Raw genomic sequence first — 19,894 nt, forward strand, 5'->3', positions numbered from 1 at the left:
CTTAAGGCATGTGGCTAAGTTTTCCAGGCATTGGGCAGACTGGTTTAAAGAGACAACAAGTTGGGTGTTGTCGGCATACATAACTACCTTCATGGCAAAAGGTGTCACGATTTCTTCCAGGGGTGACATATATACATTAAGAAGTGTGGGACTCAGGGAGGAGCCCTGAGGAACCCCACACTGCAGGGGCAACGCTCTAGAGTGAATGTGTCCATCAGCGACCTCAAAGGTTCTGTGCTCCAAGAAGGATTTGAGCCAGGCCAGGGCGGGTCCAGTGACTCCAGCCCTACTTAGCCGGTGGACAAGGATGGTATGGTCCACCGTGTCGAATGCGGCACTGAGGTCCAGGAGGATCACTGCCACTGATACCCCTGTGTCCAAGATGGTTCTCACTTCTTCGACCACTGCTATGAGGGCGGTGTCCGTGCCCTGGTCTAAATCCCATCTGTGAAAGGGGGAGAAGACTGTTGGATTCAAGAAAGGTGGAGAGCTGTTGATTGACAAACTTCTCTGCCACCTTGCTGATTCCAGGTAGAAGTGATATTGGCCTATAATTGGCCAAATCTGAAGGGTCAAGGTGAGGCTTTTTTAACAGTGCTCTCACTGTGGCCCTTTTCCAATTGGGGGGACAATGCCTTGACTAAGAGAAGAGTTTATTAAATTGACAAAGAGGGGGGTCACAGTGCGTGTTACCAGTTTTAGTTTGTTAATGGGTGCCGGGTCTGTTGGTGCTCCACTCTTAATTGAGTTTAAGATTGTAAGGAACGTCTCTTTGGTTAGCTGGGAAAAGGAGTCAAGGCGGGGAGTGTCCGGTGCAGGGAAAGGGGAGGAGAGGTAGGGGGGCAGGTTGTGGGTCGGGAGTGTTTTTAGGATGGTGAGATCCTTGGAGGAGAAGAACTCAGCTAGCTGATTGCATCTTAGACCTGATGGATCAGCAGACAGTTGTGGTTCTGGGACATTCATCAGATATCTGATGATCCGGTATGTTTCCCTTGATGAGTTGGCAGCAGCTTGAATTTTTCCTTCAAAGAAGGCGGCTTGAGTATTTTTTATGCTGACTTTATAGGTCCTCATGGCGGCTTTATATTCTCTTTTGTTCTTTGTGGACCAATCCTTCCTCCATCAGCGTTCAAGCTTTTTACATTGTTTCCTTAGTTTGCACAGCTCTGGTGTAGTTTGCGCAGCTCTGGTGCAAACCAGGGGGATTTAAATGTTCCCTTTTTATTGGGGAGGTTTTTTTTTGGCAAGACTAGGTCTAGAGATTTTTCGATCCAGGTGTGTAGTTGCTGGTCACCTATAACAGGATATAATTCGAGAGCTGGTGTTGTAGCATCAAGTTTGTTAGTCCAATCTTCCATATCTAGTTTCGCCCAAGGGCAGGATGGGGGATGAGGAGGGGACCTGTCTGGGGTTTCAGTATAAATTTGGTACTTGAAGGGGATTAAGTAGTGGTCTGACCAGGGAATAGGGAGGGGCTCATCTATGGCTAATTTGGAGATATTGGAAAAGATGGGGTCCAAAAGATGGCCTTTATCGTGAGTGGGCCGATGATTTTTCAGGTGAAGATTGTAGGAGGCAAGATCTAACATTAAGTCTCCCGTCACTTTGTCTGTCAGGTCATCAAAGTGAATATTTAGGTCTCCCAATATAGTAAAATTGGGGGATACACAAGCATAGGAGGTGGTGGCTTCCAGCAGGGAGCTACAAAACTGTCCTTGTATTCCTGGAGGGCGGTAGACAAGAATACTTTAGTAACACTAAGTCTTTTTTCTGGTCCTGACGAAGCGCCTATGGATCCGGTATGGACCACCAGGGAGCGCAAAACATGTTGACCTAAGAGTATTATTTTCACTTTTTCACAAGATCACTTGTCCTGTGAGTAGTGGCTAGTATTACAACCACTCCTCTTATTTGTTTTTAGAGGTTTTCTCCAGGACCCACCCCTTTTTAATTGATCATACAGACCCAAGAATAAACAGATTCTGGGTACTGTAAGACCATTTTAACTCACCACACTTTTTTCTAGGCCCCTATACCCACATGCACAACTGGGGCATCTCCTTTAAAAGATCTCCATCAAAGATCCCCCTCGTGGGGCCCGTGAGGGACTGCAGCGCCACCCAGACGAGGAGCAACGCTCTATAATGATATTTGACACTATCAAGGGTGTCTGAGGGCACTCGAGAAGACAGGAGAAATTCTCTCACTACACCATATCTCAACCACTCTACAGAACGACAAACAAACCAGTCCTTTTCTTTGGTAGACAAACAACCTCGGGTTTACCTATCTTTAGATGAAAGGAACTTTAGCCACCTCAGTGCAGACACGTGTAACATTGGGAGCATTGGCTTTGGACCTTAGCTTTTCATAAATAGCTCCCTGTCCCCCCTTCTTATTAGTGTTAATATTGTTAGAATCCTACCTAGCTCATTTGACAGTGATGGTAAATACTTTTGCACCTGCAGATAAAATAAGGAACAATTTAAGGATGTAGGGCATTAACTGAAAAGGCGGTACAATTTTGTTTGTACAGTCATTATTGTTTGCAATCATAAAAAGAACCCCCTTTGGGTAGATTCACACTTACCACATCACTTATACACGTACCGCCTCACACCAGTAGGATGAAATTGGACAAAAAGGATATGATCATAAAGACAAATCAAAAAAGAATGCAGATGTATTCACAAACCATAGGCACCATATACATCACAAAGCACAATCAATTTCATAAAAAAACTAACAGTCTCAATAAAACTGCAGTAATATTAAAAACATCGGGGAAAAAAGACGCAAACAAGACTTAAAACCCAAGCACATTTGTACACAGTACTATTCAAAGTACATAGAATTGGGAACAAAGAAAGGAAAAATAATTCCTATTTCTAGAGAGGAAACCACTAAATCAAACATAGATCAATTGTAACAACTGTGGATATTTATCCAAGTGCATTTATCCGATACAATTGTCACAACAGATTTCACATAGTTTCTTCTTCAATGGGCATCAACCCATTGTTTGCAGCACTGGAGTGTACTATAGAGCCAATATTTCATATACATTATCATTTTAGAATTCGTTACCTGTTCAGTCATTACTCCTGAAAATGTAAGCACTGCTTTGTATACTTCCCATATTTTTTATTTAAAAGTTTTAAAAAAATTAGGACTTTCTTCAGCCTGGATTCAGGCACAGTGTTTATTTACCCATCTTGCAGAGCATGAGTAGGGAAGACGGAAGGAAAGAGTATGGTTGCTCCTGCCATAAAAGGGGCAGAGATAGGAAATGAAACCGATTGTCTCGAGTTCTTCCTACAGAACCCCTTTGAGTATGTGAGCCTTCAGGCATCACTTGATTTAATGCTGCGTGCGTCTTAATATAGAGTTTGAAGTTGCCACACAGTGCACTCAATACGTCACCTTTCTATAGTATGAAATCTTGGGAGCCTAGAGGCAAAACCTGAGCTGCTATATAATAACAACCATTGGCAATGCCAATAGGTCTACCTGTATTGTGATAATAATGCAAATATTTCTTTATGTCTGTTTGCATGGTGCTGTCAATGGTGGCTCACTGAGCTTGGCCCTATGCCTCCACCTTGTAAGGTGGTTAAGAACTTGGCGTCTGGGTAGATATAAAGCTCACTATGAACTTTCAAATTTCAGAAATTGCAGCTTTCTGTTTTCTGTTGCTTAAGTACCTTAAGAAGATCCACTAGCTTCCTCCTTCAGAAGTTCAAAATCATTGTTCAAGCTGTAGTTCTCTCCAGGATACACCACAGTAATCTGTTATATTAAGGTGCCTCAAAAAAATCGCTCAGAAGACTTCAAATAGTATAAAACGCAGCAGCACGATTGCTCTGCAATATTCCTTGGCATGTCTTGGTCACTTCTCGCCCCCGCTACCTCCACTGGTTGCCTGTCCAGAAGAGCATTCATTTCAAAGCGCTTTGTCTTATGCATAAGTCTCTGCATGGAAGAGGTCTTGCTTACCTCAGGCCAGTGCTGCACTTTTACTCCCCCAAGAGCAATCTATGAGCTGGGAATCCTTATGTAGCTGCCTTACCTTGTTATAAACTTACTAGGCAGGGTAGCAGATCTTATTCAGGTCTTCATCCTTCTCTATGGAACTCCCTCGCGTTGAGAATGCAAACATGCACCTCTCCTCTTGAGTTCCGGAGACAGCTGAAGACTTGGCTTTTCTAATGTCTTGTGTTGGTCTTAACTTTTCTGCAGTGCTGTTAAGCCCTATCTGGGTAACCATGCACTGCATAACTGCAATGATTGATGGATTGATTGGCGCATAATCACATTAAAGGCGGATCTGTTGTCTTTGGCAATGCTTGTTTTATATTCCCATTTCATATGTTCACTAAAAGCAATAATCAGCCTTTTCCACCCATCACATTATAACACCATACCTATGTAACCTGAAGAGCACAAGAAAAACCCATGCATTATCAAGTCTCAAAAGGGCAACGTGTTGAGCTCTTTGTATGCCCCTTGTGCACAGCGTATTATAAATGCTGCACCGCTGTGTATGTGACGTTCATGTTCCAAAATGTTAAAGTAAAAATAAAAAAAGAAGTACACATTTTTATGCAAGCAAACAGCTGATATCTTATTCTGCTGCTGCAGTGATGTGTCTTGCAGAGATCAATCAATTTCTCTACAAAAGTCCCCTGAACCAATGCCAAGCACTTTCAAGCTCTTCTGTCCCCAAGGGGCACACTCTGTCCTTATCAGCGGACAACTGATAAGTAAAATTAAAACAGAAGTATAGATGTTCGGCGCACTCTTCTGCACAGGTCAGCTGGTGTGATGTTCTTCTGGGACACTGACAGGCACCAAGAGCAGGACTGGGTATGAAAACAGAAAAGGGACTATTGTAGCAGCGACACTGAAACAAATGAAAGGGCTGGGGGTAACCAATTGTACAAAACGATAGAAAGAGGACCATACAGAGATGTCAACACTTCGTAGCCACCTTGGAAGAGTTGACTGTTTTTTTTAATCTAGTCTCTACATGCAGTTACGATAGCAATAATTTAGTTAAAAATAATTATGTAAAGCACATTTGATGAACTTGCTAGCAATTTAGTGTAATACATATGCTTGAATATCATTCCGCATTTCCTCCTGAAGGAGTTGGGGAAGAAGGGAAGTGAGAATACGCTCTACCTGTAGTCGCTGCGGTTGAAAAGCAGAAGATTGCGAAATTATGAAAAGTTGCTCTGCATTTTTGTGCAGCAACATATTTTTTAAAAAATGTATGACATTGAAGGATGGGTGACATGCTGAACAAAAATGAACATTCCCTTGGATAATGAAATATTTGGAAGGTTGAGATGAATTTGGTAAAAATGAACTATGTTTAATGCCGCAACAGAAATTGCTCTGCCAATGTCCCCTGCTGAGACACAAGCGGAGCAAAGAATCAAGATAAATGGGCTCATCCAACTTAACAGTACCTCATTTTACTGAGCTTTTACCAGCAATCAATCAGGATGGCTGCTCGCAAGATGGCCATCCAAAAGATTGCTGTTTTTGTTATTGATCTCGCAAGACTTTTGCCAGCCATCTTGAGGTCACGCGGACCTGATCTGCAAAAAGAAAAGCCAACAATAAGGAGGCCATTTCAGGGTTGAGGCTTGCACTGTATCCTGACAAATACATAGAAAAGTGCCTTTGCTTCATGTGCTGCACGGAATCAAGTGCTTTGTGTTTTCAATATGTGTGTGAGATGAAGGATTGATTGGGAATAAATGTGATGATTCATTGTACTTTCAAGAAGTAAAATAGTCATTCAAATTTCTCTTGCACACAAAGGGAAGCACTCCCTGCATGGCAGAACTAGACTCCCAACAGCTCACAGGATGAGATGAAGAAATAAACACTCCAATGCCTACTCTATGGCCAAGATCTTCTTATATGCTCCACTGGATTTGTGTTAAAAAAGTGTTGGGGTGAGATTTGCTATTCAACGCAAACCAGGACATGAGTTTAAAAGTTGCCTATAGTAACATCAATTTGTGCCATGAAATACTTTGCGCTACTTTGCATCAAGGGGGTGTTCCATGGATGGTACATGGGAGTTCCCAAGCAATGACCCATGAGTTTTGATGCAAATCTCTCTCTACTAGCATTTGTTGGCTAGGATTTGCGTCAAAACCTTACCTAATTGGTGTTTCGAATTTATGTGTCATGTGTATTACAAGAAGACATATTGGTTACTCCCCAAATGCATGGCTATGGTTACTGCCATTCAAACAAAAGGGCACACAACAATGTCAATGAATAATGCAAGCAAGCATAAACAAGAATAAAAGACAGTTTCAAATTGATTATCTCACTTGGCTCCCTTATAATGGAGTTACCACATGCATCAGGGTTATGAGATTTTCTGGAAAACTGGATCTATTTTATGTCAACCATACTTTTCAACTGCTCAAACAAGCTGAAATCACCAGGTGAAACTCCGAGGGAACTGAGCAATTGAGATTCCACCTCTAATATAGCCTTATAGCCCGCCGTAGAGGGCTATACCGGCTATTAAAGGCCCTCTCCAGCGTTAAAGGCTCGAGCCGAAGGCGAGGGCCTTTACCAAGGTAGAGGGACTTTAATAGCCGGTATAGCCCAGCTACGAAGGGTTATAAGGCTATTAGAACATTCTGCCACTAGAGGGCAGAATGTTCTAACAAACAAAAACAAAGCCTTGTGGGAGCGTGAGGGGACTGGAATCCCCTCAGGCTCCCTGAAGCCTTTGTTCACAGCCAGAGCTGTGAACAAAGAAACATTGGAATGTTGGAGCTCCAGGCTTATACCAGCCATTATAAGCCCGGAGCACTCCATCGTTTTTAATGGAGCTCCGAACAGTCCAATGTTCTAATTCCTGTTAACTCCCTGGAGAAAGGGGAGAGCAGACGTAGCAGGCTGTAATCAAGGTCATAATTATTCAAATGTTAAACTATGTAGACGTCTGCATTTCTGTGGGATGTTTAATAAAATATGGTGTCAGATTATGCAAGTCAATGTGTTTTTAAATATGTATTTTTATTGGGGGTTTTTTTTGCCTTGACTTGAGGTCACTAATGAGTGTTATTTTTTAGATCATCTTCAAAATAAAATATAGATCTCGGTAAGTTCCATTAAATTGAAAAGTAAATACATATATACATTACTAGTTCCCTCGACCCATTACTAGAGGTTCCATTAACTCTGGTGGTGCAGAGTCAGCGGTTTTTCTGAGAGGAACTCCTATGATCCATTTTGAAATGAGATATTGGTGGATCAATCAGTAATTCTAAGTCTGGTTAACCTGGTAATTCCCCAGCACACGCTACAGTTTACACCAGACTTTTCAGCTGCTTTCAACACCCAAAAGCTCTGGGGGAATCAAAGCAAAGCTGAGATGCTTCCTTGGACGGAATATTTCCAGTTCTGAAGGTATCTCATGTTAATGGATGTTGAAAATCACTATTTTTTGCATGATATTCTTCCAGATTCTTGCCATTTTTAGCTGAGCTAATTTTTGTTGGCCAAACGACTCTGCAGACCTTACTCCTACTAAACAGTGGTAAACTGCTTGTGCTCTCTATTTTAAAGAATGATAACAATGGCATCGCCTGATTGGCACATTTAATTTACTTATAAGCACCTAGAATATGGTACAACAGGTACCCAGGGCCATTAAATCAAATGCTAAAGCACTCATTGTGACACCCACCTAAAGTAAACCTATAAAACATCTATAGGTCTGCCATTATAGGTGGGCTGACGAAGGGGTGTAGTAGTGGCAGAGCCGGAGTAGTCTCCACCATGGTTACACCAGTGGCCTTCCCACATACAAATCAGATGGGCATACCATTTTCTTGGCAGTAAAGATACTCCATCACCTTTGGGACGGAGTATCCTTACTGCCAAGATATAAATTTGCCTTAAGTTTGAAAGTAAAACTTTTCACCAGACAAACCTTGTCCCTGTATCTAACTCGCACTCCATCACGGCTGGCCTTAACTTTTGACTTTTCCCAGTCCAGTACAACTAGGTGACCACAATTGGCGATTTGTTTTATTTTTGGGCACAAGTTGAACCTTAAACGTCCAATATTCATTTCTCCTGTTCCATTGATTAGATGTTTGTCATTTAAGTGTCATTTCACTTCTTAAAATGTACTCTTTTTTTCTATTATGTTTTTTTATTGTGTTCTGTTTTCACTTTATTACTGTTTGAGTACTGCATACATAATTTACATATTGCCTCTAAGTTAAGCCTGAATGCTTGTGTGCCAAGCTACCAGAGGGTTTAGCACAGGTTTATTTAGTGACTATTGTGGTTCACCCTGACAAGGATTGTGATTATTATTTGAGGTGGGTTTTCACTTCACTCAACTCCTAATTTCGTAAAAAGGATGATCAAAATTAATTTACCTCTCTTAATGAGGACCATAGCTTAGCCAATTCAGTTCTGTACTGTTACTAAGTGTTTCTTTTGAACTAGGTTTTAAAGAAGATGCATTTGTAGACATGTCTCAATTGTAGAACCAACATTAGCAGTCCTTTAATACCCTGCACCTCTATTTATTTGTTTGCAGGAAATGAAAGTCTGGAGGAAAATTACGTTCAGGACAGCAAGATGGGGTTCGTCATCAATGCCATTTATGCAATGGCCCATGGTCTACACGACATGCATCTTGCCATGTGCCCCGGACATGTCGGTCTCTGCGATGCGATGAAGCCAATCGATGGCAGCAAGCTCTTGGAGTTCCTGATAAAGACTTCCTTCCGTGGCATTTCTGGAAAACAAGTATGGTTTGATGAAAATGGAGACTCTCCTGGCAGGTAAACTGTCACTGAACCAATTTCTTTACCCCAAAAAATTGAAAATTCATACCTCTGCCTTCAGAGTTACAATAAACTGTTATAATCAGAATAGACAAATGCTCTAATGTAGCTGTTAATAGAACATTCTCTTTTGCATTGTAAGTTAATATTCTGTACTGTCTTGGAAGATATTTTGGACCCAATTTTCAAAGGTCTTTTCGTATCTACGTGATTGTAAGGTGCAGACATAGCATCATTCCGGGGGGAATTTCGGACTGTGTTTTAAACATCATGGATTTGCTCTTAAAAACTGATCTACTCACAATTTTATTAAACAAGCATATTTTAAATTTAAGTATGAGGATATATATATGTTTTGAACTTTTCTGGGAAGATACTCATGCTAAAGGTGGCAAAAATCCAGAAACTCACAGGTTTGCAGACAGTAACCCACCCTACAAACTGTCATATATTTACTCTTTCGGTGCAGGAGTAAATTCATTTTCAGCATGAGAAAATAGTGGGGGTGAGTGGGAAGCGGTTTCTTCACAAGGAAAAAAAACGTGGGGAATAAAACAAAATGCTAGAAAATGCACCCGCATTACATTGGTGCTTTTGGAAAACACATTTGCTAAATGTTTATTGATATAAGCACTCCTGGTGAACTGCAACAGTCACAGCTTCTCATGAATATTCATGGAAGTCTTTGTGAATTCCAGAAAAGTCTGCAAGTTGCTCCAAAAGAAGGAATATTTATGTTGAAGTAAATTTCAATCTTCCTTTATAAGGGTATTGTGTCAACCTTTATACTCATTTATTGTATTGGTGTGCTAGTTTGAGTGAGTATTGGTTTTGTAATGCAAATGAACTTCTTTATGACTAAGCCCCCTCACTCCCTTAAAATACCAATGACTTTGCTGTGACCTTAATGGCCTTTCTAAATGTTTCTATTCTATTATCAACCAAGCATCAACAACATAATGATGTGGATCATATACATCCAATTCATACATTTAATTTTCATTTGTGTTTCCAGTTTTTATAGAATTTAGTGCAGTTAATAGCAGGATAACCTTCACCTTGAAAATGGGTGTACTTTACTATTAAGAGTTCACCTCTTATTTGTGGCCTATCATGTGGTGTGCACTGCTTAACTGAACCCCACTAAAACAACAATATATGTTTTTGTCGAAGTGCAGTACTCACTCCTGTGTAGTTGGCCTAAGTGGCTCTTAGGTTGTCGCTAGTGAATACTAGCACATTAATAATCAACTCATAATGAGAGAAAGGTAAAGTGTAGGTCATTGTTAGAAACTAGGGCCCAGATGTAGGTAATAGCAATTTACCGAATGGTAAATACCGAATTTTACCGATTCGGTATTTACAATTCGGTAATTGCTATGTAGGTAAATAATTTGGTAAAAATACCGAATCTGTAAGATTCGGTAATTACCGATTCGGTAATTACCGAATCGGTATTTGCCATTGATTCCTATGGGCCTTTGAGCCCATAGGCTTCAATAGCAAATACCGATTCGGTAACTACCGAATCGGTAAAATTACCGAATTTACAAGGGGGACAGGGTGTCACTTTGACACCCTGTTGCACCCCTGTTTCTGGCTTGTGTGCCATGTGACATACACACATGCCCTTAGGGCATGTCTGTGTGCCACATGGCACAGGTATACATGCACAGATGTGCATGTACACTGGAAATCGTTATTTACCATGGAATAGTATTCCATGGTAAATAACGATTCTGTAAGGGCCTGTGGCACTAATTACAGTGCCACCTACATATTGATTTACAGAATCGGTATATTTACCGATTCGGTATTTTACCGATTCTGTAAATTTACCGAATCGGTAAATATACCGATTCTGTAAATAAAATGCCCCCTACATCTCCATTTGCAAATACCGGTAGGTAACGGCCGAAATCGGCCGTTACCTACCGGTATTTGCCGACCTACATCTGGCCCCTGGTTTCTGGTTGGCAAAGGTATGCATCCTATCCAAGCAGAAGCCACAATCCTACTCAGGATAAGCTAGATGTACACTAAAAGATATCCTGTGCTCAGTCTCTGGTAGCTTGGCACAGACATGTCAGGCTTATCTAAAAAGGCAATGTGTGCAGTATTTGTGCTAATCAAAAAACAAATGAATGGGGGAGGTAGACGTTTTTTATGAGCTAGGACCGCCCTCATTTTTTGTGCTGTAACTGAAACCTGAGGTGTTGGTTAAAGAACCTAGTCAGGGGTTAGGGATAGGGCATCCAATCAGTGAGATCCAGAAATGCCTCCAGGAAAGAAAAATGTATTTCTTGAGTCCCCTCACTCACCAGGGTTTCCCCATGGTGAGAGCTCTCTGCGAACTGGGGAATGCTGCGACTTGCGAGAATTATGTAGGAGCACTTATATGGAAGACTATGTGTAGTGAAGAAAAATGTGGTGGAGTGGGCTATAGTGAGTTAAAAATACCTTGCTAGTGGGCCAAAATACTTTATACCTAGATTGGTATGTCTAAAATGGGGTGATACAGGGAAAGACTAACTATAATGGGTTAGAGATTCTGTGAATAGATCAACATGTTTCGAGCCTACCCCAAGCTCTTTGTCAGGACCACACAGGGATCCGCACTGTGTATGCCACTCCTAATCAGCCTAAGAACGGTGATAAAGATATAAAACAAAGGAAATAAATGCTGCAACTATAAAGCATGCGTTACTTGTATACATACGATCAAATTTTGCATCATGTAGTATCTGTGTGAAAATAGAAAAAAAAACATGGTTGGGGGAACAAAAGCCCCCATCTCTCTCGCAGAGTAGGTGGGTATACATTTGTAATTCAATGCACTTCCATGCTCTAAAAATGCTCCTTATTGGTGCGTGCAGTAATCCAGCTCTGAGCGTGGTTTCATCCTGTGTAAGGAAAAACAGCATGCTGGAAAAACTCTGACTCCTATACAACATACAGACTGGCACCATGGCACCAAGTGTTGGGCCAGTATTCCTATCTGATCTCCCTTATCATTGGGACTACTCACATGTGTACCCATGATGTGGACACAGTGGACAACCTCCCTGTTAAGAATTGGTCTCACAGGTTGTCATATAAGATGAGGTCCATCATTAAGGGTGAAGTGTTCAGAATCCTGGAGTTGGGGATGATATAGCTCTCCAGTAGATCCTGGTCCAGTCCTCTGGGTCTGATACCAAACTCTGCCCCACCAGGCACCACACAGGAACTGAGGTTCTGTGTGGATTATAGAGGGCTAAATTCTGTGAAGAAGACTGTTGCTTACCCCATACCTGGACTGATGAGCTGATTGACCGGTTATGGGTATCTCAGTTCCTTTGATCTTACATCAGGGTACTGTCAAATCGCCCTAACAGAAGGAGCAAAGGAGAGGTGAGCCTTCTCCACCCCAGAGGGCCACTATCAGTTTAGAGTGATGCCCTTTGGATTTAAAAACGCCCTTCCCACCTTCCAGAGACTGGTGAACCAGGTCCTTGCTGGACCTTCTCTGCTGCTTATCTGGATGACATAGCTGTCTTCAGTAGTAGCTGAAAGGACCACCTCTTTCACCTCCAGGAAGTTCTTCATGCTCTGCAACAGACAGGCCTGACTTTCAAGGCAAGTAAGTGCCAGATAGGGCAGAGGTCTGTGGTGTACTTGGGCCATCTGGTGGGCAGGAGGAAGGTTCAACCCCCATTCAGGCCAAGATACATCATGGCCTGGCTGCCCCTAAGACCCAGACTGAGGTCAGAGCATTTTTGGGGCTCACTGAGTACTATAGGAGATTTTTCCAGGGTTATGACACGATTGTCGTCCTCTTGACCGAGCTGCCCTGGAATGTAAATTTAACAGCTCCTGTGCTCAAAGTTCCTTCCTGTCTTCTTCAAGAGGTTTATCATACAAACAGATGTGTCAGAGCATGGCATGGGGCAGTACTATCTTAGCTTAAAGAGGAGGGCCTAGACCAACCTGTAGCCTTCATCTCTAGGTTACTGCCCATGGAACAAAGGTGGAGTGTAATAGAAAGAGAAGCTTTTGCTGAGGTTTGGGCACTGATGGAGCTGAGGCCATACTTGTTTGACACTCACTTTCAGATTCAGACTGACCACAGACCCCTCTGGTGGCTCATGGAAATGAGGGGTGAGAATCCTTAACGGTTGATGTGGTCCATTTTTATACAGGATATAGACTTTAGGGAGTAACAGAGACCAGGGGTAGACCACTCCAGTGCTAATGGTCTATCCAGCTTTTTCTGCCTTAATGAAGAGAACTCCCTAGAGCCTGGGTAGCTCTCCCCACTTTCAGCAGGGAGGGACAAGTGTTAGACCTGTCAGCTTTAGGGTAAGTCGCAAAATGCAATGTACAACAGTGTCTCAGACACTGTTTGCGATTCCCAATGAGGTCGCAAATTGCATGACTGTTCAATATTCATGAGGCAAGCGCAATTTGCGACCCCATTGGGAATGGCTAGCAGTCACAGGGATGGCAACCTGCTGGTGTGTTTTATTCACTATCCATGATTCATCGACATCATTTTTCACACGATTTTTTACTTTATACCCAGTTTAGGTACAAGTCACATTCCTTGCATCACACTTCATGCATAGCACATTCAACCAATTCAGCTTTCATACACACAGGACTTTTCTTCTGTTAACTTGGGTCCTGATTCATGTTTTTTAAGTTTGTTTTTACACATTCACTTTATCGAATACACACCCAAGATGGCCGCCACGGGATGTTGCCCGTCATTTGTTTCCACATGATATTGATGTAGCGCGCATGTGTCGCGTTCACTGTTACTTTCGCGATTCCGAGAGCACCAAGAACGGCTTTTTTTTTTACCAGCCTGAACCCGATCCACACCACCCGGTAAGATTTTGGTTTAACCTAACGTTTTAGACTTCCTATCCCAACGCGGGTTAATCACGTCTACTCTCTCCAGCCAAGTGCGCTAGATTTGAACACGACCGCTGGGTTAACTATGGAATTTATCACGCACACTTGCACGAGCACGAAGTATCCCGCAATACATTTTTGCTTCCGCTCCGAACACGGCCCATTCACAAACTCACTCCCATGGATAATTTCTGGATGTACACGATTAGGCTTTGTTTTGACCAAGTCAGCAATCACAAGGAGGTCGTTAATACACGGGTGAATTTTTTCGTATTGAGAACAGTGGAAGGTAATTTCTACCCCTCTATAGCATACCTATATTTGTTTCTGTTTCCAGATGTAAATGCATCTCCCCGAAGAAGGACAAAGGTCCGAAATGCATAGGGAGTGTTGGAACATGTTCATTTTGGGAATCAATGAAATTGAATTACATTGAACAGTATTGAACAAGAACATTGTGATGTAACAATGACGATACTTTGAGTTTTGGAGATACAATAGAAGAAACCCTAAGCCAAAATCGAGCTTACTGTGATTATGTATATTAAGCATTGGGAGAACTCATAGAAGAAAGCAATCTCACATAGGAGTGCTGTCTGGGAACACTGTCATTCAGGTGACAGTGCTTCCAATTTGCAGCCTGCTGGGGGCAGCAGACCGCCATGTCTGTGACTGCTTTTTCAATAAAGCAGGTCTTTTTTTTTTAATGCAGCCCGTTTTCCTTAAAGAAAAACGGGATGCATTTAAAAAACATATATGAAACTTTTCAGTTAAATTTTTTAAGGGTGGGCAGTGGTCCCTGCGACCACTGCCTGCTCTTAAAAAATATTTACGCACACACTTGTGAGTGGTTTACCACCTACTTGAAGTGGGTGGTAAACTGCAAGTGAAATACGGTCGCAAAACAATAGTACATGGCAAGGTGACTCGCTATTAGGAAGGGACCCCCTTTCCTAATAGCGAGAGTCGCAAATGCTATTTTGCAAGTCAGTGACTTGCAAAATAGCATTTTGTACATGCCTGGAACATTTTTTGCTGTTGCAAATGGGCCAATCTCCCATTTGCGGCCACAAAAAAGGGTTGTACTTTTGGCCCTTAATTTGTAGCAAGAGAGAATAGCAAACAAGGGAGTGAAATTCCGGGACTGATAAAAATATTGAAGTACCGTCTGCATAAACCAGTAGCTTTATTTTTTTTATCATCAAATGGAAATACATTGTGAGGAGTCAGAGTTTGAGAAGTGAGTGAAAAAGGACAACATTTACTTGTAATAAAAGATTAATGAAATGTATGTCAAGTTCAATTGAAAAACTGTCAGGACATTGGGCTTTATCTTTTTTAAAGAAATGTATTGATTTAGCTATTTAATCTACTATGATATCCTTTTCTATGAATGTAAAATTAATATCAATGAGAAATGTTTTATTAATAGAAGAGCACTTTTCATCTTTATATCAATTGATTGAGGATTTTGTGGAGTATAGAGTGATCTAGAGTAATCTGCAAATGATTTGGAACTTTCCTCACCATGACAGATACTAGCTGGATAAATGTTTTCAAATTTTGTTTATTCTTTTTTTTAATTATTCCCCCTATTCACTAGCAAGATAATTGAAAAACAGTCGATATTTAACTTCAAGATGTAATTAATTCTAACTACTTCCTGAACAATGACAAATCTGGCTTCAGCTCACACTGTCTCGTCTTTACACTTTGTGGAACGTGTCCTCCTAACCACAGATGAAGATGACACCCATCCCTTAATATTGATGGACCTCTCTGCCGCCTTTGACACAGTCAGCCATCCTACCATCATAAACTCCCAGAAGACTCAAATAGTGTTCATTGTCAATTTCCAAACTTTCCAACAGACACCAGTTCATATAGGCACTTCCAGGTTTCAAAAGATGCTTATCACCTGCGGAGTCCCCCAGGGCTCCATACTGTCTCATGTGATCTTCAAACTCTACATGAAGCTGCTTGGTGTCCCACTAGGCGTAAAGATTCACCAATATGCCAGTGATAAACAATCCTTACTTGAAAGTCTCCTCAGCTCAAGACATCAAACTCCTCAGACATTGCCTGTGTATCATCCAGACGTTGATGCCAAGAGCCTACCAGAAACTGAACTCAACCATACCGGAATTCCTAATATATCCAAGAACAAAAAACAAGAAACAGTGCAAACTTTGCTCAATTACATGAACCTTGACAACTTAGAAAAGTAACTTTTACAGAATGCCACGTCCTTTGGATTCACCTCAAGGAACATATTGCCAAAAAATACGATGGCTAGGTATCAACTCTGGGCCTCATTTACGAGTCACCTATGGAACTTTTGTGCTGCCGTAGAGGCACTGCTCTGGTGGCGCAATGTGCCACAGCATATTTACAAGGCCACACGAAGCTACTTTGCATGGTTTTTTATGGCTTTGTTAATATATGCTCCTTTCAAGCAGAAAACATCATGAAAGGGGCATTCCATGGGTGTTGCTGTGGGTATTCCCACGCAAGACCCATGGAATCAGAAGCATTTCCAGATTTAAGAGGAGTCGTAAACCTGGGAATGCGTGAGGCGTTAGGGAGGAGCAATGAGGAGAAATATCCGTATTTCTCCTTGTTTGTTCCTCTTTCTATGTGTGTTGCATTCTGAAGCATATACAGTAAGAGTAAAACATGTCTTGTGATTGTTTTTGTTCAGGACGGTGTCCCTTCCCTCAACAAAACTATCACCCCAACAATGCAGACACCCTTGCACCATGGCTCAAGGGTGTCTGTGTTAGCTAATGGCAGCCCATTGTGTGCCAGGGCAGGGGAAAAGGACAGGAATGAGTCATATCTCATAGCTATGGCACATTCCTGCCCTTTTCTTTTGACGCAGGACAGCACAGCATGATTATTTTGTGGTGCTCCCCTGCACCAAAACCTCGTAAAGGAGGTTCTCTCTCTTCCAAACAAACGGAAACTATTTCTTCCTGGATGTGACTTCAGAATTAGCACATACTCTCACCTCTGGATGATGGTAACACCATAGAGCATACTCCACATTGGAATTCCTAAGAGTAACTGTCATGCCTGAGCAAGTTTCATGCAGGTCTTGAAGAAATATGATCACATCACTCTCAACCTGAAGGAACTTCATTGGCAGCCTGCACCAGCTGCAACCCCTCCCCCTACCTTATCTTGCAGACAAACTCACCATCTCTGGTGGTTCTCAGCATTGCCGCAGCGAGGACACCCATCCTATTAAATAATGAGTGTTAAGCAAGAGACAGGCGAACAAATAGAGAATAGAGGGCTGTTTACCACTATAATGGTGATTAATTTAAAGTACTTTGTATGAGGCAAAACAGATTAGGTATTGTCAAAAGGGTTCATTATAAGATTTGAAGCAGGATATGTGCAAAGGTTAACAAAGATTCCCTAGATTCCTGGATGATAGAGCAAACAGGGCTACTGGAACTGGGTGTGGGCCAGCCCTGGACTAGCTCATGCAGGCCCTTCCTTGCTAAGGTATGCTTTAAATAACCATAAAATGGTCAGATGGACAGCAGCCAGGAGGAAAGTGGGAGTGACCTAGGGTTGGAGTGCTAAGTCTGCAAACCAGGATAACAAGGTGGCAACAACAGTGATCAAAAGGAATGAGCCAGTTCAACAAAGCAAAGGTTTACCCAAATTCCTACAATAAAATGGATTCTCCTGAAGGTAGAGACATTTAAATTCAAAATAAAAATGAGAAAAGAAAAAAGATAAAAGATAAAAAAACAGGTCAAGGATGCAATCCAGGCAATGTATAAGTTAGTCTGCTAAGTGTCGGCGCTAAGGTATGCCCATAAATATGGAGAGAATGGGTGGCACATAACTGGAACCAGCAGGAAGGAGCAAGTGCTAAAAGATGGAACTAACACATGGTGTCAAAAAGAGCCCAGCTTCTACTTACACCTATTCATCAACATTGAGCAAAATGATGGAGTCAGTTCAGAAAAATACAGATTCATCCAAATTCAAACAATATGATGGATTCTCCAGAAGAGGAAAAGCATTAAAATTCACAATACAAATGAGAAAGGAATAAAGACAAGCATTTGCAATGCAATAGGTCTTGCATTACTGAAAGTTTGAACTATTGGTTTTGCAAGTAATAAAGCAACGCCAATAGCTCAAACTTTCAGTAATGCGAGACCTATTGCATATGCTTGTAATATGCCGGCAAGAATGGATAATATAACTCTGTAATGCCAATCTTTTTTAAATCAAAAATATTTCAACTGATGAGGAAAACAAATAATGCGCCTTCTGGTATGGTTTATGGACAAAAAAATATAACAAACCTTATTTTGAGCTCCAAGAGTGTTGTAAAGTATTGAATCAAACAGGAAGTTAGTCAGTAGTACAAGTGTAACAGAAGTAGGACTAAAACTGCTCGAATCCATTGCATCGTTTTAAACGTAGCAGAAATATAATATTTAATTAGGGGTGGTGGCCCGAGGTGGATGGCGTCAGGCAGCCGTGGGGCTCCCACCCTGGGATTCCACAGCGATGGCGGCGGACTCCTACCATGCACTTTGGACCCTGCACTTTCTTTGCCAAGTTAAGGACTGTCTTATGCCCTCGTCGATGCCAAAGGTAGGAGGATTACAATGGAAACCGAGTCGGTAAAGGTTTGGCATAAGCTGACGTGACATTAAACGGCCGTTAAAAGCGCAAGATGAGTGAAAGTTTCAAATTTCAAGACAGAAACCCACCAAGCTCCCTCCCCGTGCTCTGGGACTGAGGCATACAAGAAACCAAACCTCCAGACAGTTCATGACTCATACACGTTGTACTGCACCAAGAGTTCAATGGGCCCTTAAAAAAGTGGCATTCCCCCCGACCAATCTTCTGGTTAGGAAAAGTCTGCCATGACAATGGTGCAGTGGGTAACTCAAAATGAGGGCCCCCCTGCAGAATGTGATGAGGGGCCCCTGAGACTCCCATATATTATATATCAGATATTCATTAGCCATGATGGGCTGAACGGGGTCACTTTCAATGGCTGGGGGCCCCCTGATGGGGTGGCCCTATGCGCCGCAGGGGCCTGCTTTACGCCCATGTAAGTGTGCTGCTGGGGGACCCTAGCACCCTAGAGGCCTCCCCCATGCACATGCACCTGCTGGCTTAATAACCGCTACAGTCGTCCGTGTTTTGAATGCTTTGTAGAAGAAGCCTTTTTTAGAGAGGTTTAAATTGCCCCCTTCCGATATCAAGCATTGGGACTAATTGTACTTCAAGAGAACCCCATGGGGGGGGAGGTGTCAGCCTCCTGTGTTTCTGGTTGTTCCCCTGGTCCTTGGTTCCAGGCCTGCCCTTCTCGTAACCTCAGTATGGCTTGTTTCGAGGTCGGTGGCAGCAGCACAGTGTGATCTTCGACCAATGGCCCCCACCGCTCACAGGTGGGACCAGCTGTAATTGCTGGGCAGACGAGGAGATACAGGACTGGTTGTTTTTATATTCCCATTTCACGCTGGCCCTCCTGGACGCTGGAACCGTCCCAAGCCCAATGCTCTGCGTTTCATCACTCCATACTTGGTAAACAAGTCTGATGGCGCGCGGCCCTGGTACCGTTCGGCGGCCTTCAGGTGAGCAGCAAAGGGCAGGACGTAGAGAAAGACTTGAGGGGAAAAAACAAGGGAAGAAAAGGAGCAAGGGAAAGTCGATGGCAAGACCGATGAGAGAAAAATTGGGGCGAATCAGGTTGAAAGGCGAAAGAAACTAAAAAGGAATTGCACGAAGAAGTGAAGGGAGGGAAAAAGAAGCATAACGCGGCAGGAAAGGTGCAAGCTCCATATGAAAGAGACTAAGATAAAAGACAGGGTGGGGGGATGGATGGGTGAAGGAAGGCATGAGAAATGTAAGGAATCATGGTAAAATTAGAGAAAGGACGGTAAGATAATACAGGAAGGAAGAAAAAGGGATTATAGTAGTTGTGGGGATAAATTAGAAGGATGCTGCAAGGTTTTTTTGTTTTGCTGCAGTTCCATATAGCGCAACCTCGACCCGAAGGCATTGGAGATCTTTAAATTAGCACCATTTACATTACACAAGAACACATTCAATTGTGAAAAACGCAGGAAGATTACGTGATTTGCCCAGTATCACAGGTTGTTGAG

General features: G+C 42.3%; 1 protein-coding gene across 1 annotated transcript in view; it reads left to right on the forward strand.

The window, feature by feature from the left end:
* The window catches only part of GRM1 (glutamate metabotropic receptor 1), a 2,398,293-nt gene that overhangs the window by 1,967,782 nt on the left and 410,617 nt on the right, over positions 1-19,894 (forward strand). Inside the window, exon 4 of the mRNA XM_078649207.1 lies at positions 8,597-8,843. Coding sequence (XP_078505333.1) covers positions 8,597-8,843 — 247 coding nt within the window. The remainder of the gene's footprint in view (positions 1-8,596; positions 8,844-19,894) is intronic.

This window comes from Lissotriton helveticus, chromosome 6 (genome assembly GCF_964261635.1).
Source record: "Lissotriton helveticus chromosome 6, aLisHel1.1, whole genome shotgun sequence".
In the NCBI taxonomy this organism is placed as follows: Eukaryota; Metazoa; Chordata; class Amphibia; order Caudata; family Salamandridae; genus Lissotriton; species Lissotriton helveticus.